The sequence below is a fragment of the Cebus imitator genome, unplaced genomic scaffold (genome assembly GCF_001604975.1).
Source record: "Cebus imitator isolate Cc_AM_T3 unplaced genomic scaffold, Cebus_imitator-1.0 Scaffold515, whole genome shotgun sequence".
Taxonomy (NCBI): Eukaryota; Metazoa; Chordata; class Mammalia; order Primates; family Cebidae; genus Cebus; species Cebus imitator.
The window spans coordinates 601,899-629,247 of NW_016107830.1; the positions used below are offsets into that span (position 1 = coordinate 601,899).

The following is a 27,349-nucleotide window of genomic DNA, read 5'->3' on the forward strand; positions in this document are numbered from 1 at the left end:
CTGATTACTAGTATTTATAACATATTTGTAGAAATAAGGTATGTGAAAGCTAAATAAGATCATGAATACCTCAACGTCATAGGGCAATATGGCATGCTGTTTTAAAGTAAGGGCTTTGGAGTCTAGATAGAACTGGGTTCTAATTTTGGCCCTTGTTTGTGACTTTGGACAAGTTGCTTTGTCCTCCTCTGTAAAATGTGAATGACAGAACCTACCTAATAGGGCTGTCATGAAGAAGAAATGAGATAATGCACATCAAGTCCTCAGCATAGTGCCTGGCAAATAATTTTACACACACAGGAACACACATATACAACTGAGTATTACTCAATGTTCTGAAGTGGGGGCTTCCTATTGGCCAAAGAGTTTATTGGGTGCCAGGCGGCAGATTTCAGCTGAGTCTTAAAAAATGGATGGGTCTTAGATAAACAGAAAGAATATTTCATATAGATAACAAGGCAGACCTCGTCAGAGGCTGAGAGGAAGGTGCAAAATAGGAAATATCACAACAGCAAAATCAATAGAATTTTGATTACAAATTACAGAGGGAACCATCAAAGATGATTTGAGTTTTTACGCCTTCATGATTAAAATAATTGTGCTACTGGTAGAAATCCACTGGCCATGAAAGGAAGTAGTTTTAGAGGAAGCATATGGGTTTGGATTGAAATATATAGTATCTGAGGTTATGATGGGACAATTTTCAATGTCTAAGAGGATGGAAAAGAGATCACAGACTTGAGATGAAAGGCATAAATGGAGATGTCTAGCTCCTTGAGGAGTTAGGTCTCATTTCTCTTTAAATCCCTTGGAGCAGGTAGCATAGTGCTTTGAACATTCCACATGCACAATGCTTGTTGCATGGATGGATGAATAAATGAATAAAAGTAAAGATTTGGAGTTCTCTCCACTGAGGAGATAGTTAAAACTGTGGACATAGATCAGTCTCCAAGGAAGAACAAAACAGAGGTGTACCCAAACATCAGAGACACAAGAAGAAAACTGAACTGTTAGAGGGAAACAACATGAGTGCACAGGGAAATAGAAAGGGATATCAAACGGTGGTCAAGGGAGTCTCGGGAAACAGGCACTGCCAAGGAGGAGGATCAAGTGAAGTTATTTATGTCTTCAGGAAACAAGTTTAGTAAGGTGCTGTAGATGGAGGCCTCAAAAGAAAAAAATGAGATTGAACAAAAGTGGGGAGTAAATGGAGGCAACAGACGTATGTCTGAGATTAATGGTGAGTGAAGGAAAAGAAAACTCATTCTTTTCTAAAAATGTGTTACTATATGATACACAGACTAGATATTTGTCATAGGTACTCAAATATTTATTAAGTACACATGTGCATGAATATGTGAACAAATGAATGAATTGAATGAATAATTCATATTTGATATGAGAAAAGTACTCTCTCTTGATTTCTTGTTTCTTAATTAGAAAATCCCTCGCTGGATGTGGTGGCACATACCTGTAGTCCCACCTACTTGGAAGGATCACTTAAGCCTAAGGGTTCGAGGCTGCAGTGAGCTATGCACTGCACCACTGCACTCCAGCCTGGGGGACAGAGCGAGACCCCATCTCTTAAAAACAAAAGAGCTGGGCGCCGTGGCTCACACCTGTAATGCCAGCAATTTGGGAGGCCAAGACATGCAGATCACTTGAGGTCGAGAGTTTGAGACCAACCTGACCAACATGGAGAAACCCCATCTCGACTAAAAAAACAAAAATTGACCAGGCGTGGTGGCGCATGCATGTAATCCCAGCTACTTGGAAGGCTGAGGCAGGGGAATCACTTGAACCCAGGAGGCGGAGGTTGTCCTGAGCCGAGATCATGCCATTGCACTCCAGCCTGGGCAACATAAAGCTAGACTCCATCCCCCCCCCCCCCAAAAAAAAAGAAGAAAAAAAAAAGAGTAAAAAGAAAAAGAAAAAAGAAAATTCCACCTTCATTTTTGTGCAGTGTATATTTAAACAGATTCAAAAGTACCTGTAGGTAACAAAGTCAATGAACTCTTATAAGACAAAAACTGGTTTCTTTCTACCATATTATTCTTTTACCTATTGTTAAAGAAGCTATACAACTATGATTTAGAGTGTGGGAAGGTGAATATTTATGAATAAATAAGAAATTTTAATTTTTCATATCAACTGTTTTAGTATCAGCTCTAACCCCTCCAAGTGACTCCCCCCTGGATAATTTTTTATTAAAACTAATTTTCTATGTTTGGAAAATGCACAATTTTGTCATCATGGAGAAAAGTCTGCACAATATCATTATAATACAGAAAAACAAGCATGACTTGTAGAACAGGAAAAAGCACCTAAAATCAATAAACATCTATTTACTTTTCCTCATGTAAATTAAAAACAGATACCAAGAAAATATTTTAGCTATGGATTTGCCTTTTGTAATCCTGTGAAATTCATGCTGAGGGGAGAAAACCTATGCTTGATACATTCAACTTACAGTACATTTTCAAGGTGAATTATTAAATCTTCAAAATCTGACCTTCTAATGAAGGCACTGATGCAAGCACAGAGTTGGTGAAGAAAACCACAAAGACATAAAAATGCATAGATATATGATCAACGAGGGACAAATTTTGATGGAATTATGACCAGATCTCTACAGACAAGGCATATCTATCAAACATGCCTACCATAAGTTTTGATTCCATTAATTCCACAAGAAAAGACATCAGGTAGAGTTCCGGATACCAGGTGTGTAAACACTAAGAGATTCTGATATTATGATATCTTTCATGTAGAAACCTGAACACAGCCCCACCAGATGCAAAAGCTAGTTTCCACTGGGAATGCTACCTACCCTTTTACTACTGGTATCATTATTTAAACGTTTAACGTAGGAGAAACTGAAGGCAAACAAAACAAAACAAAACAAAAAACCACGTCTGCATTTAATTTCAAGTGACAGCTGATATAGCGCATTAAACGTGTAATACTATACATATGGTAGTTGTATATAAATAGTAACATTAAAAGGGGTTACAACATCCCTACGACATTCTAAGCTAAAACACTTAAAAAGCACATTTGCAGTACAACTTAAATTATTTTAATTGGTTTCAAGAAGACCTCAGATTAGTGATGGGCTTTGACTTTTTCTGATTATAAAAGAGAAACACAGATGAATGCTTTTTAGGCAGCCTAATATCATTCCCAGGTAGGCTACCACATAACCTACGTTACTTAAATGCCATTAACTATCGATGAAAGTTATTCTCACATAAGTGCTTTATGTAAATTTTGTTTTCTAAAGTCATTAGTTCTCCTAATAAATATACCTACTGCAAAATGTCTTTTTTTGTTCTTTCTTTGCATTCATTATTCAGGAACTTTTTCAAAGAGAAAAAAACAAAAAAAGCAGAGTGACAGAGCTTGAATACTTAGCAACCATTTTACTGTTGAGGATTTTTTATTTTGTACGAAAAATAATCCAGTTACATTCTCTAGCTCAATTGCTTACAAATAACTTATCTGGAAAAAAAATCAAGTAAATCTGTCAGTTGTGGAAGTTTATTTTTCCATGTGTTATCTAGAGATAAGCCAGCCTGTACTATTAGATTTCTACTGACATAATTGTGCATGAATTCTGATCTGATTTGATATTACATGGTGCAAAAGGTGACACATTCTCTCTAATATACCCCATTAGAAAGGAAAGAAATTGGCAAAGTATGAAATTTGAGGACCTTGATTCTGAAACTATATGACTTTGAGGTTAGCTCAATGGGAAAAAAAGAACTTGTTCAACTACTCCAGGCACTGAAGGTTGTGACAAGCAAACTACCCAGGGTAGCTATTCTGTTGGAAAATCAATAAAATCTTACATTATCAGACTGCCACAGCTGTATATTCACTTATCATATTGCCTTTTATGTCTCCAAAATATTTAAGCGTGGAATCATAAAGAGAATACAGATGCTGTCCCTTCCCAAATCATTGCTGATCAGAATACTTGGCTAAAATTCCAGAACAAAGAAACAGCATTTATGCACATAATATGCCAAACACTGATTTTAACACCCACATATGCTACCTCAGTAAAGCAGAGAAACATTAGCTCCAGGAATATAAGAAAAGGGTCTTAACTGAGCTACTTACAGTTCCTACAACAAAATTGCTTTATTTTTTTGAGACAGCATCACTGTGTCACCCAGGCTAAGTGCAGCGGTGCAATCATGACTCACTGCAGCCTTGACCTCCCAGGATCAAGTTATCCTCCTGCCTTGGCCTCCTGATAGCTGAGACTACTGAGTCATGTGACATCATGTCAGGCTATTTTTTATATTTTTCATAGAGACAGGGTCCCACTATGTCACCCAGGCTAGTCTCCAACTCCTGGGCTCAAGCGATTATCTCGCCTCGGCCTCCCAAAGTGCTGGAATTACAGATGTGAGCCACCATGCCTACAACAAAAGTTTACAGATATTAGTGATCTTCTAAATCCTATGATAAATGTCCTTGAAAAAATCAATAAAATATCAAAAATGAACTGTTGATGATTTTAAATTGCTTTTTCAAAACGTAGAAACTATTATACTTTAAGAAGGAAATGTTCTGCAACCTTCTTTTATTACTTGACTTTTAATATTCGGCAGATAGTCCCAGTAGGTAAACTCTGGCTTCCAGAACACTGACTGTTGGCATTCAGATCTCCTTAATTAAGGGACAGGAATGGATGTCCATTACAATTTAGATAGGAATATCCTACAGATTCTTTGCAACTCCTTCCTGTTTCCCAAGTAGCTTTGAGGGAGAGCTTAGCTAGAAGGTGAAAGATTTGGATGGAATTCTTATTTACAAACAAGATAAAAGAATAATTAGGTAGTCCTTTCATATTTTAGTGGAGACATAGAAAATGACAATTCATCTTGCAAATCAAAACCAAAAATAAATACGCACAGGATGATGCAACTTGAATCTACCTGACAATATGAAGGCGCCTTATGTATATAGTTTTGGGATAACTTAATCCAGCACTATGTGCTGATACGTCTTGAATAAAGAGAGCCTCTTGGGAGGCAACAGGCTCCATATTTCTTAATGCTACATGACATCTATTAGAAGCTTTCGGTGTTGGGAAATTGTGGCCAATTTTATTTTCTACAGATGGCCACACAAGATCTCCAATCCCAAAGGCTCCCTTGCACTATGACTTTATAATCCCTATCAAGAAGCAGAATTAAATTATCCTCTCCTTAAGTCTGGGCTGGTCTAATGTCTTGCTTGACTTCTAATAGAATGTGGCAAAGTGACATTCTGGGACTTCCAAGGCTAGGTCATCAGAAGCCTTGCAGCTTCCACTGGTTCTCTTGAAATACTCACTTTTCGACTCTCCCTTTCCAAACCAAACTGCCAGCAGCAACTACAACAACTGCCAGCCCAAGCCACCTTGAATGTGGAGCCAGGCTGAGCCTTTTAAATGGCTGCAGTCCCAGGCATCTAACTAGAACCATACGAGAGATTCAGGAAAGAAGTGCCCAGGTGAGCCCAGTCAACATAATGTCTATAATGACAGAGAGTGGTAAAATTACTATTTTAGATCACTAAGTTTTGAGGAGTTTGTTATGCCAAAAATGGTGGCCTTTGGAGGTAGACAGACTAAAGCTTAAAGTCTGGCTGTTTCACTTCTTTAATGACTTTTAATGAGTTACTTATGCCTCAGAGATTTCAGTCTTTTCATCTATAAAACAGTGTCAGTAGTAGAGTATTCTCAACTGATACAAGTTCTTCCAGCATCATATTGTCCTAATGACTGGTTGATCAAAGCCAGAATAAGCGTAGTTACTATACACCTTTCCCTCTGAACCAACTTGAGGCACTGAAAATATATTTTACATTTGTCTTTCTTGTTTCCACACTGGATCTGTGCTTACTTATGAAAGCATACTGAATAAGTATGCTGCATCATTTTTCCAAATGCTATCAAGACCCAGTGCCCAGGGAAAAGATGGGCAGGCAGGCATATGGGACTCTCTCTGTCTATTCTGAGAAGAATAGGCTATGGTACACAAGTTGCAATCTAAGTGGCCCAAGTGTTGTCTCTACGTGGGTCAACAGACTTTGCTAAAACATCTCTGGGAAGGAAAATTAACGAGAGGATTTGTTTTCTGATCTCAGTTTCTTCACCACCAGACAAACTATTAATTCCTAGTCTTAGCTTCTTTCTCTGTGAGACAAGGTAACTTGTTTCTAGGCTCAACTACTTCCCCATTATCTGATTTCCAGTCTTAGCTACTTCTCCACTAGCCAGGTTAATCTTCCTGATACTAGAGTATGAGAATAATATTTCATGTGTCAATATACAGTTATTGTGAATATTAAATAAGGTAAGAAGGGAAAGTACTTTAAAATATGTAATGTGCTATACAAATATATTTCAGCTAGACACATCATGGTCATCCACATCATTAAAATTTTCTTTATTCTCTTCAACATAAATTTTTTTCAATAATCTGTTAGATTTACTATTTAAAAATCTCTCAAATTTGTTTCTTTCTATTATCATTTTTACCGTTAAGATGCCTTTATTTCTTGCCAGAGCTACTGTAGAACATCCTAGCACATTTCTCTACTTCAAGTCTCATTTCCTTCTTATTATATCCTGTGTCCAGTTGCCAAAGTTCTCTTCTTAAAGCATACATTTCATCATAACAATTATCTCCTTTAAAACTGCCTATGATTTCTCATTACTTGAAGAATATAATTCAGACTCCTTGGATGATATCCAAAGCCTTCACAATCTTAAATGTAGATTTCTAGTGTCATTCCCCTCGACTCTCCCTCCTGCACTTTATACTCCTATGATACTATGTATTCCTTGATTTTATATACTAAACTTCCTGGTACATTCTCATTTACCCTTCAAGACCCAAATCAAATGTCAGTTCCTTTGTGGAACATTCACTGACAATTCTGTGAAGCTGGCTACCTTCCTGTTTTCTCACCAAAACGATTCATAACCTTATTATAACATTCTCCCATTGTTTTATAATTATTGGCCTACATAATCAAGGATCCCATCACAGAATGACTCCTGGAAGGCTCATACTGTGCCATATTCATCTCTGTCTAGTCAGTGACTTGTCTCTCAATATATGTTTATGGAACAAAAGTGTTATTTTTCAATGAGAAAGACATAATAGCAAAACAGTTCAACCTTTATCTGAAGCTGAGCTTTAAGTAAGGAAGGGTAGGACTGCGAACTTAGAAAGAAAAAAAGAGTTTAAAACTTTGAGACTTTGATTACTGCTATACAAAATTTATGTTTTATGTCAGATTATACTATTAAGACATTGATTTATACAGAGGGATATGAAATATGATGCTGTATTTATCAGCCTAGACTAACTTACATTGCAGTCACAAAGACCCCCAAAATCATAGAGGCTTATAAAAAGGATTTATTTTTTTGTTCACACTACATGTCCATATGGGTTGGCTCCATGTCATGTTTATTCCAGGATTCAGGCTTAAGGAGTAGCTTCTTTGTGGATGGTGCCAGCTTTGTTGCAGAAGGAAAAGAGAGATGGCAGAGCCAAGGATGACTCTTAAACCTTTTTGTTGGATATGGCATGTGTCACCCAAACTGAGTCACATGGACAAGTCTGATATCAGTATGCAGGGATGTACATCCATAATGCAGTCTGCCACAGATGCCATCAAAGGTAAAAAGACAGGTGACATTGTCACCACCATGTTAAAAACTTTAGAATAATTTCCTATTGATAAGAACCTGTTAGGAGCCCACCCTGCTAACATGACTATAGTTCATGCATCCTTGTTTACTTTGAGTCTATAATCCATGTATCCTTGTTTTCTATAAATCTAGATTAAGTTGGAAATTTTCAAAGAAAGAACAATAGTACCATCAAAAGAATCTCATTTCACCTATAAAGACACATACCGACTGAAGGTGAAAGTGAAGGGATGAAAAAACATAATACACAAATAGAAACCAAAATTGAGCTGGAGTAGCTATACTTACATCAGATAAAACAGATTTTAAGTCAAAAACTATAAAAGGAGACAAACGATAAAGCGATCAATTCAGCAGAAGATCAACAATTGTAAATATATATGCACCTAATACTATAGCACCTAGACATATAAAGCAAATATTAGATCTAAAAGGAGATAGAGACTCCAACACAATAACAGTTAGAGACTTCAATACCCTACTCTCAGCACTGGATAGATCACTTGGACAAAAAAAAAAATCAAATAAACATTGGATTTAAACTACACTTTAGACCAAATGGACCTAACAGACCTTTGTAGAACATTTAATCCACCAGCTGCAGAATACACATTCTTCTCATCAGCACATGGGACATTCTTCAGCATAGGCCATGCATTAGGCTACAAAACAACTCTCAACAAATTTCAAAAGATTTGAAACCATATGAAGTATCTTCTCAGGCCACAATGAAATAAAACTAGAAATCAATAAGAAGAGGAACTTTGGGAATTGTATAAATATAAATATATGGAAATGAAACAACATGCTTCTAAACAACAATTGGGTCAATGAAATAATTAAGAAAAGAGGCCAGGTGTGGTGGCTCATGCCTGTAATCCCAGCACTTTGGGAGGCTAAGGTGGGTGGATCATGAGGTCAAGAATTCAAGACCAGCCTGGGCAACACAGTGAAACCCTGGCTCTACTAAAAATACAAAAAATTAGCCAGGCATGGTGACAGGTGTCTGTAGTCTCAGTCTCAGCTACTTGAGAGGCTGAGGCAGGAGAATTGCTTGAACCCGGGAGGCAGGGGTTGCAGTGAGCAAAGAGCATGCCATTGCACTCCGGCCGGAGCAATAGTGCAAGACTCCATCTCAAAAATAAATAAATAAAAATAGATAAGAAGAAAATAAAAGATTTCTTATAACAAAAACAGAAACACGACGTACTAAAACCCACAGAATACAGCAACAGAGGTGCTAAGAGGGACGTTTATAGAAATAAATGCCTACATCCAAAAAGTAGAAAGATTTCAAATAACCAATTTAACAATATACCTCAAGGAACTAGAACAGCAAGAACAAACCAAACCCAAACTTAGTAGAAGGAAAGAAATAATAAATATCAGAGCAGAACTAAACAAAATAGGCTGAGTGTGGTGGCTCCTGCCTGTAATCCCAGCACTTTGGGACATCAAGGTGGGTGGATCACCTGTGGTCAGGAGTTTGAGACCAGCCTGGCTAACCATGGCCAATGTGGTGAAACCCTATCTCTACTAAAAAATACAAAAATTAGCTGGATGTGGTGGCAGGTGCCTGTAATCCCAGCTACTCAGGAAGCTGAGGCAGGAGAATTGCTTGAATGCGGGAGGTAGAAATTGCTGTGAGCCAAAACCATGCCACGGTACTCCAGCCTGGACAACAAGAGAGAAATTCTGTCTAAAAAAAAAAAAACCACAAAAAACAAACAAAAGAAACAACAACAATAAAACTAAACAAAATTGAGACAAAAAAATTACAAAGGATAAACAAAACATTGGTTTCTTGAAAAGATAAAATCAATAAGCCATTAGCTAGGCTACCTAAGTGGGGAAAAAGACTCAAAATCAGAATTGAAAAAATACATTACAATTGATATCACAGAAATACAAAGGATCATTAGAAACTATTACAAACAAGTATATACCAACAAATTAGAAAACCTAGAGGAGGCTCAGTGCAGTGGCTCATGCCTGTAATTCCAGCACTTTGGGAAGCCAAGGCATGCAGATCACCTGAGGTCACAAGTTCAAGACCAGCCTGGCCAACATGGTGAAATCTTGTCTCTACTAAAAGCACAAAAAAATTAGCTGAGTTTGGTGGCAGACACCTGTAATCCCAGCTATCTGGGAAGCTTAGGCAGGAGAATTGCTTGAACTTGGGAAGCAGAGGTTACTGTGAGCGGAGATCACAACACTGCACTCTAATGCAGGAAAACCTACAGGAAAATTCCTGGACATGTACAACCTACCAAGATTAAACCAGGAAGATATAGAAAATCTGAATAGGTCAATAAGGAATAGTGTAGATTGAGTCAGTAGTAAAATGTCTCTCAACAAGAGAGCCCAAACTGGATGGCTTTGCTGCTTATTCTGTCAATTTATAAACAACTAACAATTCTTTTCAAACTGTTTCACAAAATTGAAGAGGACAGAATTCTTCCGGACTCATTCTATGAGGCCAGCATCACCCAGATACCCAAACCAGACAAGGACACAATAAAAAAAAGAAAACTACATGTCAATATCCCTATGAACATAGATACAAAAATCCTCAACAAAAATACTAGCAAACTAAATCCAATATTACATCAAAAAGAGAATACACCATGATCAAGTTGGATTTATCTGAGGGATACAAGGATGGTTTAACATAGGCAAATCAACAAGTGTGATACATCACATTAAGAGAGTGATGGACAAAATCATATGATAATCGCAATAGACACAGAACAAGCATTTGATAAAATTCTACATCTCTTTATGATACAAACTCTCAACAAATTAGGCACAGAAGGAACATATCTCAATGTAATAAAGGCTCTATATGGCAAACCCACAGCTAATATATGGAATGGGGAAAACCTGAAAGCCTTTCCTCTAAGAACTGGAACATAACAACGATGGCCCTGTTCACCACTGTTGTTCAAGGGAAAGGAAAAAAAGGCATCTGAATTCAAAAAGAGGAAGTCATATTATCCCTCTTTGCAGATAACATGATCTTATATATAGAAAAACCTAAAGACACCACAAAAAAACCTCTTAGAACAGATAAACAAACTCAATAAAATTGTAGGATGCAAAATCAACATACAAAAATCAGTGGCATTTTATATACCAGTAATGAACTAGCTAAAATAGAAATCAAGACAGCAATCCCATTTACACTAGCTACAAAAAAAAAATCAAATACCCAGGAATAAATTTAACCAAGTAAGTGAAAGACCTCTACAAGAAAAACTAAAAAATACTGATGAAAGAAATTGAAGAGGACACAAATGGAAATGGATCCCAAGCCCATGGATTGGAAGAATTAATATTGTTAAAATTACTATACTATACAAAGCAGTCTACATATTCAACGCAATCTCTATCAAAATACCAATAACATTCTTTTGAGAAATAGAAAACACAATCCTAAAATTTGTATAGAACTATAAAATACCCTAATAGCCAACATAATCCTATGCAAAAAGAACAAAGCTGAAGACATCACAATCCTTTACTTCAAAATACGCTATAAAGCTTTAATAACCAAAATGACACGGTATTGATATGAAAACAGACTCACAGACTAATAGATCAGAATAGAGAGCTCAGAAATATATCCACATATTTACAGTCTACTGATTTTCAACAAAGGTATGAAGAGCATAAACTGGGGAAAGGACACTCTCTTCAATAAATGGGGCTGGGAAAACTGGATATTCATATGCAGAAGATTAAACTAGACACTTGTATCTCACCACACACAAAAATCAACTCAAAATGGATTAAAGACTTAAATGTTAAGACTTAAATAAAACTACTAGAAGAAACATAGGAGAAATACACCAGGATATTGGGCAAGGCAAAGTTTTATGACTAATACTTCAAAAGCACAGGCAGCAGAAACAAAAATAGACAAACAGGACTATATTAGACTAAGTAGCTTCTGTACAGCAAAGAAAACAATCATAACGAAGAGACAGCTGTCTTTTGCAACTACTTATCCAACAAGAGATTCCTAACAAGAATATACAAATAACTCAAATAACTCAACTAAAAACCTCAAAAAATCCAATTAAAAAGTGGGCCACGAATCTGAATAGACATTTCTCAAAAGATGACATACAAATGGTCAACAGACATATTTAAAAAATGCGCAGTATCACTAATTATTGGAGAAATGCAAATCAGAATCACAATGAAATATCACCCCATCCCAATTAAGATGGCTGTTATTAAAAAGACAAAAAATAACAGATGTAGTCAAAGATGCAGAGAAAAGGGAACTCTTCAACATAATTGGTGGGAATGTGAATTAGTAGAGCCATTATGGAAATCAATGTGAAGGTTTCTCAAAAAACTTAAAATAGAAGTAGCATATGACCCAGCAATCCCATTACTGGGTATTTAGCCAAAGGAAAGGAAATCAGTATATCAAAGGGATTCCTGAATGCCCATATTCATAGCAGCACTATTCACAGTAGATAGGATAACAGAATCAATGTGAAATATCCATCAACATTTTAATGAATAAAGCAAACGTAGTATATATATACCCAATGGAATGCTATTTGGCCATGAAAAGGAATAAAATTATATCACTGGCAGCATTGTGGTTGGGACTTGAGGTCTTTATGTTAAATGAAATAAGCCAGGCACAGAAAGACAAATATCACATATTCTTACTCATCTGCAGGAGCTAAAAATTTTGATCTCATAGAAGTGAAGCGTAAAATAATAGTTACCAGAGGCTGGGAAGGGGGTGGGGAGAAGAGAGATTGGTTAATGGGAGCAAACATATAGTCAGATAGAAGGATATTAGTGTTCAATAGCACAGTAGGGTGACTATGGTTAACAATTTATTTTATATTTCAAAATAACGATAATATTTGAAATGTTCAACACTCAAAGAAATGATAAATATTTAAGATGATTGATATCTTAAATATCCTGATTTGATCATATATTAAAATATCACATGTAATCCATAAATAGGTACAATTTTTATATATCAAAAAATTGAAAAAAACCAGTAGCCTCATGAGGTTTTCATATCTATTAGCTTTATATTAATTATGGAGTATGACAGACCATAAAAATTATAGAACTCCTTGTGTGGCAAAATTATAACCAATGGAAGCACAGAACCAATAAAATTGAAGAAGTACCTCAGACTGCCTACTCTGAAAATTTATTAGACTGTGTGAGTCTTTTTCTTTATGTAAAACCAGGTTGATTTTTAATGTCTGGGACTTTACTTGATTTTGGATTTGCCCCAAGAAAAAAAGACTCGTATTGAAACTTTTAAAATAAATGAACCATATCACAAAGAAAGATAACTCACATCCCACCAGAAATAGTTCAATGAAGCCACACATTTCTTGAAGTTGTGCCCTCACTGACATCAAATGATGTCAACTCTATGGATTTTCTGACATTTCTTTAATATTTACCTTTTTGTATATAATTTAATGAAAGTAGATACCTCTGTTTGTATAGCTAACTCCTGTTGGCAAGTTCTTAAAATCAAAGAATTCCTACTTTGTGAATTTCTTTTAGAATCTGCAGAGTCAATGTCTTTAAAATGGTGAAGAATTTCTTTGCCAAACAAAGTTTCGGGCGGAATAAAAATCTTGGCACCCTGGGTTCAGATGGAGCATCTGTGATGCTTGGCAACACATCTGGTTCTGCTGCTTTGGTGAAGAAACATGCTTCTCATCTCAACATGCAGTGGTGTCAGCCGTGTCAACGACTCTGCCAGCGATCCTGAAAAAATCGTGTCTATTTCTATGAATGTTGTCAACCTCCTGAGAGCCAGGGCTGACACACTGCTATTTCGAGAGTTTTCGTCAAGAAAGGGGAATAGAAGAGAAAATTCACTGCTGCAATACAGAAGTTAACTAGCTTTCCAGAGGACCTGTCTTGAAACATTTGATTGACTTTCAAATGAAAGTTCTTTTCTGAGGCAAAGAAAATCCAACTATCAGAATAACCCAATAGGAAAGAGTCCATTCATAGTTTGCTTTACTTGATGGACATTCTTACCAAATTATATATGTAAATCTTTTCATTTAAATTCTTTTAGCCCAACTGCCACTCTGGAGGGAATGTTGGAGACATATATCTACCTAAGCATTCCAAGACTGGAGAAGCGTTTCTGCAAAGTGGAACAAAGTGTAACAAAGCTTGACAGGTAGAAAGCCTCCACCAGCTGGAATCACTAGCTGGAATCCTTTTCCTTGCTCTTTCTAACTTCTAGCTTCTTTGAAAACTAATTCTGTTTCCAGTGACTTTAACATAGAGGCATGAGTACATATACATATTTTTTAATATTATGAAGCATTAATGATGGAGACTTTTCAAAAGATGATCTCAACACAATATGAATTCTGGAGGACTCTGGAGAACTCTAGGATTCCTCACCGTGCCTAATCCCCATCTAATAAAGCCACAGCAGCCCCCAATTTGTTACTGTTTTCTTTTGCCAAGTCAGTATTTCTAGCACTTATTGCCATGAAACTGAAAAGCCACAGTTAAATGGATATCAAAGATAACAAGCCCATTGCTGCATCCAAACTACTCCATAATATCACAATCAAGCCAAACACCACCCTTCTTATAGAAGTTTGCTTTTGAATTGAATTAAACATTATTTTTACTTGTAAAATTTGTGTTTATCTCAGGTGTTTGAGGAAACAGGCATTAAGTTCAACAGAATGGTGCCGAGGGCAAAAAGGATGACTTCACAAAGATACTTGTGTATATGTGTGTGTGCATGTTTTTGTGTCCTCTTCTGGGGAGAAAGTGTAAATCTTTCTTCAGATTCTCAGAGTCTGTGACTTAAATAAGACTGAAACTTACTGCCCTTCGAAGGGTAAAACATTTTAAGGAATAGAATGAATGTTGTGAGGAAGTAAAATTCTTCAGCTGAAAAATGAAATAGACCAGGACTTGCTTCTTTATTCACCAATTAATAATATAAATTCCTGGCCGGGCGAGGTGGCTCACACCTGTAATCTCAACACTTTGGGAGGCTGAGGCAGGTGAGTCATGATGTCAGGAGTTCAAGACCAGCCTGGCCAACATGGGGAAAACCCGTCTCTACTAAAAATACAAAAAATTAGCTGGGCATAGTGGCAGGTGCCTGTAATCCCAGCTACTCAGGAGGCTGAGGCAGGAGAATCGCTTCAACCCAGGAGGTGGAGGTTGCATTGAGCTGAGATTGCACCACTGCATTCCAGCCCAGGTGACAGAGTGAGACTCTGTCTCAAAAAAATAAATAAAAATAATACTACAGGCTCCTAAACTGGAAAGTATATGACTGCACTACAGATGGGCAATAACCCACTGTCATTTTTGAACAAGCTTTTCTAAAATCAAAATTAAGAAATTTTGATAAAAATATTTGCTTTGTTAGCTACTGCTTTCAGTTTTCATATTGAATGGAAATCATGTAGCTGTATTTATATAGAACAGTAGGATGAAGTTAATAAGGACAAATGAGGAACTCAGATCTAGTGCTTTAAAATATAGTATTTTTTGGAGAAGTACAGGAAATGCAGTTGGAAGTTATCTGTATTAATTTCCTATTGCTGCTGTAACGTGTTACTGTAAACCACAAATGTATTATCTTAGAAACATGTGCTTAGAAATCACAAATGTATTATCTTACCATTCCATAGGTCAGAAGTCTGAAATAGGTCTCACTGGGCTAAAAATCAAGATGTGGGCAGGGCTACATTTCTTGTTGCAGATTCTAGGGGAGAATCCTTTTCCTTGCCCTTTCTATCTTCTAGAGACATTTTCTTAGCTTGTGGCTCCCTTCCTCCATCTTCAAAGCCAGCATCAGCAGTCCCCAACCTCTACCAGTTAGTCTGTGTTTTACTGATGCTGTGCAGCCCGTACTTTTCCAGGGGTTACCCACTGTTCATTCCTGGTTATTTCTTGGTCTTTAGGTCCTTCTCACACTTGGTGAGCCTGTGTTTCAGGTACCTGTTTTCTTGGGCTGCAGAACTAAGAGCTTGTACTTCTTGCCCTTGTAGACCAGCCTGTGGTTCTCTTTCTGAGTCTGGTTAATGACAGTGAGAACAAGGGGGGTGGATTGTGAACCCTGTACCACCTATCATACTGTCAATGTGCAGCTGGGAGAGTTCTACCTTTAGGTGGTCTGGCTGTCTCAGCAGCTGTTCCTTCTTGCCATGAAGGTCCTGAGGCTTGATCTTGGCCATGGCTTCACATGCAGCTGCCAGCTGCCATCTGCTCTGATGGCCTCTACTTGTGATTATATTAGGCCCAATCAGACAAACCAGGACAATCTCCATGTTTTAAGGTTGGATGATTAGCAACCTTCATCCTATCTGCTACTTTACTTCCTCTTTGTCATGTAGCGTGACATCTCCACAGGTTCCAGGGATTAAACATGGGCATTTTTGATATTATTCTACCTACTACACACTCCCTTAGTTGGAATGGTAGGAAAGGACTGGATGTGTAGGAAAATAATGAAGAGAAGTAGAAACCTAGAAATTAACAGCCTCTAGCTGGAGTGAAAGGTATATTCCCTCATTGAACAACCCTAAAGACTTAAAGATCATGTCTGAGGCAACTTGCATCTGTACTTTGACAATGCCCCTTCCCCTAGGAAAGCTAGTCTTAAGGAAGGGTAAGGATGCCAAATTTGGAATCAGAAAAGCTGAGCATTAGGTCTGGCTCTTCTACTTGTCTATATCCTTCAGCAATTCACTTAAGTTTTGCTGAACCACAGTCTCCTCACTTTAAATTAAGGGAGTTGAACTAGATTATTTCTTGGGTACCCTCCATTTGTAATGCTGCTATCATTCTAGATGAAGTAAACAGTATTTCTAAGGACTCAAGGTGAGTGGGCTTTCAGCTCAATGGATGTCTAGGCACCAATAGGTTTCCCAAAGTAAAAATGGATCCCTTCCTGATTTTTTATTAATCTTATTATTATTTGATCCTCTTCCTAGTAGGAGAAAACAAGGAGAAAGAAATAGCTCTTGCCTGTCCAACCATCCCTCACCCCAAATCAGAATTAAATAATAAACAAATGGGATATATTATATTATCAATGTAAAATATACTTCAGTTTATACCCTAGGTATGAGACGTTCCTATAATCTTTGAAAGAGTATGACTCAGGAGGCAGGTTTTCTTCATTTGTTTATTGTAGCATAGTTGGGTTATAGTCTTGCAATGAATACATTCAAGAGCACAAGGATTGCTCCAATTTTGTTCTAGAGCATGGGTGGGTCTAGGTGGTTTTTATAGGCAGAATTCTAAGATAGCTGTCAAGATTCACACCTTCCAGTAGATATATCATGATAGTCTCCCCCCTTGAGTGTATGAGTAGATTTTGTAATATGATGGTATATTAGTCTGTTCTCACACTGCTAATAAATACATACCCAAGACTGAGTAATTTATGAAGGAAAGAGGTTTGACCCACAATTCCACATGGCAGGGGAGACCTCACAATCATGGCAAAAGGCAAGGAGGAATAAAGTCACATCTTACATGGTGGCAGGCAAGAGCCAGTGTGTGCAGCGGAACTCCCCTTTATAAAACTGTCAGATCTCATAAGATTTATTCACAATCACGAGAACAGCACAGGAAAAACCCACCCCATGATTCAATTATCTTCCACCAGGTCCCTCCCATGACACATAGAAAATATGGGAGCTACAATTCAAGATAAGATTTGGGTAGGGACACAGCCAAATCATATCAGATGAAATAGGTGGTCCCATGACTAGATTATGTTTAATTGCCTTATGGCACAATTGCCTTTAAGAAAAGGAGATTGTCTTTGGTGGGCCTGGCCTAATCAGGTGAACCCTTAAAAGGAACTTGTCTCTTTCCAAGAGATTTGAGATATAGGAGTAACTCAACCCAACAGAGATTCTCCATTGATAGATTTAAAGATGGGGGAAGCCATGGAAAATAGCAACCAGTATCAGAAAGCCAGCAAGAAACCAAGGATTTCAGTCCTCCAACTATAAAGATCTGAATTCTATCTATAACCTGAATGAGCTTGGAAGTGGGTCCTTATCCAAAGCCCTCAGGTAAGAACTCAGCCTGACTGATACCTTGAGTGTCACACCCTGAGCAGAGAACCCAACTGAGCTGTGCTGGACTTCTGATCTACTGAACTGAGAGCTAAACAGTGAGTGTTGTTTTGAGCCTCTACCTGTGTGGCAATCTGTTATGCAGCAACAGCAAACAAATAAATGAAAACAATGCTATTCCAGTTAAACGTGGCTTAGGAATTTTGAAAAAGAAGTATTTTCCTTGTGCCTCCTTTCTTCTTGCCTTTCTCCAAAGCCTTTATCTTTTTCCCCACTGTGCAGTTATTTCATTGAATATAACTAGAAAATGCCATTTTCTCACATTAAAATCTTCTCTCATATCACATCACTTATCTTCCCCCCAAACTCTCATAGTTGATTTGAGATGCCAGAGATGCCTGAATCTTGGCTATATTACATACATGTTTTAGGGCTGGAGATTCGAACCAGAAAACACAGATTTCAAGAATTAAAGCAAAGAATCTGTTTATTTTGAACTATCTCAGATATGTTTCACTTGTTACATCTAGTACTCTTGAAACACAGTAACCTTGACATAATGGTTGAAGAAGGAGAAGTAACGTAAGCATAAATGGCTGAACATTTTAATATCTTTTATCAATAAACATTACTAGAATGCCATGCATTTGAATCCATGCTTTTTCTGAGGAAAACCTGTATTTTATCTTCTGCTTCCTGATATCGCAGCTGGATCTTATTACAAGGGTAGGATGCACCATGGGAAGCATGCCTAACTTTTTAAACTACAAAAGGAAAGCCGATCTTCATTAATTAGATGTCTAGGTTATGCAGACTGACCACTGTATTATTATCTATAACATGGTGAAAAACACTATTATATGGCTTGTTGATAGCTCCACCTAGGTAATTTAGCTAAGCATTTGCTAAGATATTCTATTAACCACAAAGGCAGGATTTGGTGTCAGGTCAAAAAATCAGATCAAACTGTGACTTTGTGGTTGATGGTTCAGAGAATGCTCTACAACAAAGGGAATTGAGAACACAGTATGATGTCTTTCTAACATTTAATTCAGGAAAAATGTCATCTTCAGCGCAGCTTAACATAGCGCTACTACATAATGCAAGATAAGTGAAAATATTAACAAGTCAATGATTCATAACTAAGACTCTCCATATAAAACCCTTCTCTGTCTTTGTGAAAACCATGGAATTGGATTAAAAGAGAGGCTGCCTAATTTTAGATGTAAGCAAATGTGAACAATGGGTTTGAGAATGAAGGGTAAGTCTGTAGATCACAAACCCTCACCTGAATAATGATTAGCTCTTTAAATAAAAAAAAAGAACTCAAGAAAAAAATATTTAAAAGCCATAATCTAGAAGAACTGCAAATTATGGGAAACCAGGTAAAGCATGACTTAGCTTTTACTAACTTTATCCAAAGTCTTCCCAGGTGACTAGAGGCAGGGCTAAAGAAAAGGTATTACAAAGCTATTATATTAAGTAATTATAATTTTGTCTGCTTTAACTTCTTATTCCTGTATCTTTGTCATGTATATAATTATGCTAAAGGAAAACACCCTAAGCTCAAATGAAATAAAAGATTTCACTTTATGCCCACACGGACCTTGTCAAGTAGCCAATGACTTGCCGTTTCATTGTCAGTGACTAATATCAATGCTGGCTCTAAAGAAAGACACTTTTCATAATCGCCCAACAATCTGCTAAGTGAAAACATGTGGATAGGCTTAGGGAAAGCCTGTCAGGGGTCTTGGCGGAATGAAAAACAGGTGCTCTCATTCTGTGCCACGTAATACCCCATTTACCCCCAAGTCCAAAGGTTATAGGACTAATAGCTGCCTTGTGGTGATCAGGGAAAGCTAAGACACTAGCCCTGGTGAAACATCTGGGACATATTTTACATACTCCCAACATATGCTTCAGGTTCAATTAAAGTGAGGCTTTGGCACATTTATTAATCTTTTTTACTTTTATCCTATAAGAGGACCCACTGACCTGACCTTACTATTATACCATATGAGAAAACAGAAATAATGAGAGCTAGAGGTCAGTACCTGCTCGTATGGCAAAGAAGACATTTGTTTTCTCATGAAATTCCATTACCCATGACTCTATACACAAACTTTAAATAGAGGAACCAACGAATTTTTTAAAGTAGGAAATTACCCTTCTCCCGCTCAGACACACTGATAGCCAAGACTGAACATTTACCGCTGTGAGAGCCAGTCGAGATGGAAGATGGTAAATGGAACCTTGCAGGATCCTTTCATATTTCCATTTCTAATAGGAAAAACTATATTTCAAGACGTCCACTCTAAGATTCTTCCCTCCATTATGCAAACACTTAAAAGTCTATTGTAAATTATTACATTTGAGATTTTATTCAGATACAATTTTTATGCTATCAATTGCATTATGAGTAAAAAAGAAAAACCTCCTTTTTATCACTCAAAAAAAAGGGTTGGATTTATGAAAATCAGCTCACAATCCTTTCACATGGAAAACACACAGCTTGTCGGTATTCTGTGTAGAAGAATACAGTTGAATTCACACTGTAATTTAAGCACTCACTTTCAATCAACTTTGGTAACTAGATCTGAAAATGTGTTAGAAGCAGGGTGTCAATTTCCGACTACCAAACACTAGATTACAAGAGATGTTACTCCAGAGATTTGGTGTTGTTTCCCCCCGGCATGTTCCACTTGACATCTATGTTTTGGTGAACTGGTTAACCAGGTGTGTCTATTTCCCATACCTAACATCCTCTCCATTAAAAATGGCCATAAAAAGGGGAGAGATTAGAAGTATAGAATATCAACAAACTGGCTAAAAACATAGAGGTTGACATCAAAAGCAGGGACATTAAGTACTAGACTTCACTAAGGTTTCCATTTATTAACATTTCTGGGAAAACGCCTGCTGCTGGGCTGGATCTTTACGGTGGCTTTAATAATAAAGCAGCAACAAGCAAGAGAAAATGGCCATAAATGGATGGCAGCTCAGTGTTTATCAGCAGAGAAATGATGATTCAGAGCTGGCATGTTGAGGTAAAATACAAGCTCTCTACAGCTCTACAACTGACCTTAGCAATAAATCATACCATTTATTGCCAGAAGTGTATGCTCATGTTATTTAACATTAAAAACAAGCACATATGTGTTTTTGCAGGAAGGAGATTTTGCTAATGTTTGATGATGTTGCTAATGACTAAATGATATACAGAAGAAAAATTTCACAGAAAAGCGCTGTCCATTTAAAAATGTTTGAAATAGCATTAGAAGGGAGAAAGTGTGTGTGTGTGTCTCTGTGTGTGTGTGTGTCTATGTGTGTGGTATGTTTCCGTTTTCCTTCAAGCACTGAATATTAGGGAAAAATCATGTGGAGAGTTAACCACTGAATTTTTTTTTGACATTTCTAATGCATGCTTCCAACATACAAATTATTTTATTTTTGGAGACACAGCATTTGGTGGCTCACAAATTCTTACACTAGGATATAACTATATATCTCTATTGGAATCAAAGGTCAAGGGCAAAAATTAAAATATACTGTTTTCCTCCTTTCTTCAAAAAAATTTCACTGCTTTACTATAACGTAAGTCAGATTCTGGTGAAGGTCAAAAATCTGGTTTTACATGTCAAACAATGTGGAAATAACTAACGATTTTCTCTCCCCACCTCCCAATCTCACCGTAGGACTTTTCAGATTTTAGGTCCGGAAATATAACAGCATCACTATCCTCCTTGTCATAGAAAGCGGCAGTTCCAACACCAGCCACTGCTGCAGTGGTGCAAGGTCATTCTAATTCCTACCTTCAGTTGTCCCTCTCCCTAGGGGACAACCCATCCAAGCAGTCCCAGAAACTGGCTGTTATTTACTGTGGTCACCATCCCCAAACCAACCAGTGATTGAATATAAGCCTCTCTGAATGGGCTTTCCTGATGCAGAAACCACAGGGACATTCCAAACCTAGGCAAAGGCAGTGCTCACTGGGGTTATTTAAATGTCCTCTGGAGCACTCTGCACATTCATGTCCTTTTGCTGAGCAATTGTTCAAAAATTACAGATGACAATATCCATGTTGAACTCATGCAGGCTGATATTTTTTCACTCTCCTCTTCCCCCAAAGCAAAGCCCGATTTGTAATACTCAAGATAGGACAAATTTTTGCCCTTCAAAAACAGTCGTCACTGCTGTTATCTTCACAAGAGCTATCAAGTTCCAGACAAGCTGAATTATTATTATTTTTTTTGTTCCTGGCAGAAAAATATTTGACCCAGCTCTGGACAAAAGCGAAGAGGATTTATAGCCTTCTCTCCCTCTTTGCAACATGCAGTGGTATTGTTAGGATGATAAACAGCACTGTCCAATTTTCTGGACTCAAACACTTCAACTCCTTTTTTAACTGTCTGTGAAAACAGTGTCATGTCTACATTTCCCATCCCCAGGTACCCAAGTGCTGGGAAAGATAATTACCTTGTCATCTTTGTCATCTTCTTCTTCCTCGTCCTCTAGCATGTCCTCCACTACCTGCAGACAGAAACAGAAGTCGTTTTTTGTGCTCTTAAAGGAGAGAATTTTGTTCTGTCATTTTGAACCTTTTGGAAATGAAAACTTTATTAACATTTGAAACAGGCACACTGAGAGAGAATATTTGATCTAGAGATAGTTATTAGGAAAATGCTCTGCCTTTAATTGGTTAAAATCAGGGAACTGAATCCCAGTTAGGGAAACCAGATTTATGTGAAATGTTTTGTGACAACTTAAAGAATTTGAAATATGCATAAGGTAAACCAACGTTAATTTGGGGGATGCTTTAAATCAGGAAATTTCCCTTCTACCAATTCTGCTGTATTAATCAGGCACTTTAAATTTAGAACTAGATAACTAAGCATGAAACAGCTCTGCTATTTCTAATTTACTTTTCAACAAACTCTAAGATTAAAAAACCATGTCTGTTAATTGATTCATGCTGGTGGTCTATGGCATAAAACTAACAATATATTTTATGGCTCAAATTTTAATTCCTATGTATAAATGTCAAGTCTTGCCTCTCTTAGTTTTTGATCTTGTGGACTACCCAAAACTCTCATTTTAATTCTCTGTGATTGTACATAAGAATTATGAGAATGTATACTGTTAAATGAAAATTTAAAATAATCTGTAATTACACGAGTATAGTGTGTGTATGACCCACGTAGGTGGATATGCACACATGTATTTTTTAATGGCTATTTAGCCTACCTCAGCAGAATGGAATAACTTTTGCCAAAAGATTTGCCAAATAACTTCCCTTTGCCTTGATCAACATATAACTATAGGCATTCAGAATGGGACTTCACTCCATTTCAGATTTTTTAAAATGGTTTTACACACTTCACAAACATACACATATACACTCCACGGGAACTTACAATTTAAGAAACCTTGGAAGAAGTGTTATTATTCAGGTAAGACCCAACTTATTGTGTTTATGACATTTGATATGATTTTTAAATTTGTTTTTTCTGATCCTGTATCTCTGAATAGACTCAACAGAATCATGGTGATCAAATATTTTAAAACTTTTCTCCCAAAGCTTGTAACTTTAGAGGACAGAGACATCCAGCCCTTCTTTCCTGTGGGTATTTTTTTCCTGATACAAACAGGAACATTCTATGAGTGAACACTTTAATATCCAAGATTGTACTATGAAAAGTTACATAAACTGAGATAACATATCAGAATTCTGTTATTCCTAATAATTTTTCTCAAATATTCTAAAAGCATTAACTGATTTAACAGCATAACCCAAACACAAACCTCTAGGTCTCATGAATGAATATATAATGAAAGCATCTGACAACCTGTGAGACTGTTCCTCATTTAACATCATGCTTTAAATTTTCTGTTAAATGATAGGATTTTGAGGTCTTTCATTTGGACATTCAACATTTCAAAAGAATCACAGTAGCACAATATGCAGTTTTGTATATCTGATGGGAGCTTACACTGACTTCGGAGACATATAAAGCAATGAAGTTTCAACAAGAAAGATGGACTTCTGACAGTCTCTCTAACTATATTGAGCTACTCCATAGCATGTATTATAAACTCCTCTGTCCAAGGCACATGGTGCTAGGTAATGTGAGAATACACAGATAACCCACAAATACTTCCTCTTCACTCCTATCAGCGTTCAAATGGCTTATAATCCAGTAAAATTTAAACAGGGTTGATCACATAAACTTTCATGTTAACCTCTAATTTCCTCACATTTAAAGTATTCACATCACAAATATACAGACAATAATGACAATATATATTTTAAGTGATATATGCCAGGCTATTCCAGATTGGGCTATTTGTGATGGACGTTTAAAATGGAATAGAAGCTACATTGGTACATTGTGTTGCATCAGAAGAATTCATCTAACCCTTGTTAGATTTTCTTAAATGATGATTATTTTGTATCTCTAATAAAATTATCTCTTAAATTTAGATTTAAATGAAGTAATATTTTTTGCTGAAATTACCCATGCAGATTCATTATTATAGATTGCTATAATTAAGGCTGTATAAAATATGCCTCCTCTCTGCAGTACTTACTATCATACTTCAGGTGCTATGAAGGCAGAATGGTAGCGGACTGTGCCTAGAAGATCGACAGGAACATAATAGGTGTTCAAGAAATATTTGTTGATTGAGTGAATATGTGAATGTATCATCTATTCTTCATATCATTTAACACACTTTTGGGTAAAGTGCCTACTATTTATCCCACAGAACTGACTTATTCACCTGGAAGGACTTATATCTAACCAATGATGCAGATTTATAAAAGTGAATATTCAAAGTGCTTTCAAACATTTGCCTGGAAATAGAACACATGAATATTTAACCATTAAGGTTGGAAGACCTTCACTATCTTCAAATTAATTTTTAAAAATTCAAAGTAAGATTAAACCATAAACAAGCCAGTAGCTTAATTTACACATTTTACAAATCAGCTGTGGATCTTATGTTCAAGTATGACTCAAAGAGGTCTACAGAATCAGGCTCTTCATTTGCAAAACCCAAACTGTTCTTACCCTGCACAAGTGGGTAATTGGCTACGCACAATTGCTCCACAAATGTGCAGCCAGAACCACCCAATACAACCATTTGCTTTTACATTTGGCAGAAAAGTGTTGTGTTAGCGAGAGGCCTTTTTGCCGTGTTTTAGCGCTCTAGTGAGGGCTCTTCCCCTCCTCCAGTGCCTTTTTAAAGTTACATCATAAACATCTACAAGTAAGGATTTATAATACAGATGGTTTCCTATTGATGCCTTTAAGCTGCTTCAGAACATAACCCACTATTACATTTTTGCTCAGGTGAAGCTGAAGGTGCCTTAAAAATGGAGATGATAATAGCACCTATCTCACAGTGTTCATTAAGGTTCCAATAAGGTAATGCATAGAAGTGCTTAATACAGTGCCTGTATCAAAGTAGGTACTCAAAAATGTTAGCTGTTAATAAAAATAAAATAACATCAACTTAATATTTTAAACATTAATTTTTGGAAGTTAAATGCCATATTTTTTCCTGGACAAAATATTCTGTGCTCTTAATGACACAAAATTCTGATTCATGTGGCCCTAAGAAACACAGAGGGGGTACAGGTAGAAGGGTAGATAAAGATTCCAAATTAAAATGATGATGCTTTCACAACTAATTTTCAGGCTTTAATGGTCCAGTGAAATGGATAGCTTTGAGGACAAGAGTGTCTGAGAAGCTGAGCTGTGCTTTAAGACATGAGCTCTAGGCAAATGCAATGAACATCGAAACTGCAAACTGAGCTTTTAAAAACAAACCGTATATATCACTGAAGTGCATTTAATGACTGCACAAAATTGCAGCCCTTCCCAGAGAAATCAAATAACACCTGCTATTTGGGACGAGAGTGCTGGAGTTTAACACTTAACTAAGGAAAACAAAAGAAAGGAGTCCTGCTATCAAATTCCAGCTCTTTCCTCTTCAAATAAAGCCAAATAAGCACTACACAGTTTTGTTTTCAAGTATACAAAGTCCACTTGCCAAAATACCTGTCAGCAATAATTTATTAACATAGACTATACATAGGATTTCCTTGAAAAGGAATAAATGAAGAGTGACGAAAAATTCATGTAGTAGAAAAAGATACATTTACGAAGTTCGTTTTTTTCTCTTTTTTCTTAAGGGGGAATATCTCAGATCGGCTCTAGAATTCTCTTTCCAAATTATGCTTTCTGATACCTTGCTTGAAAGCAAGTAGTATTAATCAAACAAAGGAAGGGCACTAGGGAAATCAGAAAGATGTAATGCAAGCAGTTAAAAGTGACATGACCTTCTGTAATGTCGCTCGTCACAGACTTATATGCCACACACTGGAGGAAGGTCTTGAAAGAAACTGATTCTTGGTACTATTCCTTGAATGTAATACTAATAAAGATGACATTTAAAAAAACACACATAGACAGCCCCAAATGCAGCATGCCAGCTAGACTGCAGCCAGAGAATAAGTAGATAACATTATTTTTAAAAGCATATTTCTTCCTGTATATTCAATATTTGCTGAACATTTGTCATTAACATAAAATACAATATGTGGTTATACATTTAAAATATACATTTCCAAAATGAAACAGCATTGGATCTATAGATCATATATTTTTACATGATTGTAGAGGATCTCTTGTGCTATTACAGGACTTTTAATTGCAATCCAACAAAACAACATGACACTTTTTGATTTGCAAGAAAAATGTTATTTGACTGAAAATGTTAATAGTGATGTTGCTAATCTGAATAAAAATGTGACATGTTTGGTATTATTCTCCCAGAACAAAAATATATAAGGGAGGTGACCAGAAAGATGAAGTAAGAAGAAGATCAATGATGAATGGATGAGTAAAAGTGGGTTCAGGTAAACTTCATTACCAAAATCATTATGGGACAGTGGGTACTACTTATTGCTTTTAAACACCAATTTAAGGTGCATGTTGAAAACTAGTATGACAAGAGGGGGTTAAAAGGCCCATGAATTATTTTAAAAACACTTCATATTATACTTTTCCCATGAGTAAATTCTTTCACTTATTTAAATCCCTTCGAACAAGAAGGAACCGAATCTTCATTATGTTAACCTTGGAAGCTTTGAGTACTCTGTAGCCAAAACCTTTCAAAAGCCAATGCTGATACAAACCAGTTTCTTTTGTGTGTTTACTTCTTTTCCTTGGAAATAGTCTTTGAATTAAATGGATGTTTTGCTGTGTTCAAAATGAGTAGTTGCACAACTCAAATTGCTTTACTCAAATATGGTCTCTAAAAATGCAACACATTTACACATTTAAAGAAGAAATCACTGCTGTCCAGATGTGCAACCATGACATTAAAATATTAAAGAAAACTGACACAAAAGAAGTTTCATATTTAGTTTCATATTCATAGACCATCCAAACTTGTACAGATGCTTATATTTGGATACATTACAAACTAAATGCCTATTTCTACCCTAGAGATATGAAAGAATTTG

The 27,349-nt window shown here is 36.6% G+C and overlaps 1 protein-coding gene across 6 annotated transcripts in view; it reads right to left on the reverse strand.

Annotated features, from left to right (window-relative positions):
• MCTP1 (multiple C2 and transmembrane domain containing 1) overlaps positions 1-27,349 on the reverse strand; it is a 571,324-nt gene that overhangs the window by 62,468 nt on the left and 481,507 nt on the right. For all 6 annotated transcript variants that reach the window (XM_017514095.2, XM_017514096.2, XM_017514093.2 and 3 more), the window contains one exon: positions 22,294-22,347. In XM_017514095.2, coding sequence (XP_017369584.1) covers positions 22,294-22,347 — 54 coding nt within the window. The remainder of the gene's footprint in view (positions 1-22,293; positions 22,348-27,349) is intronic.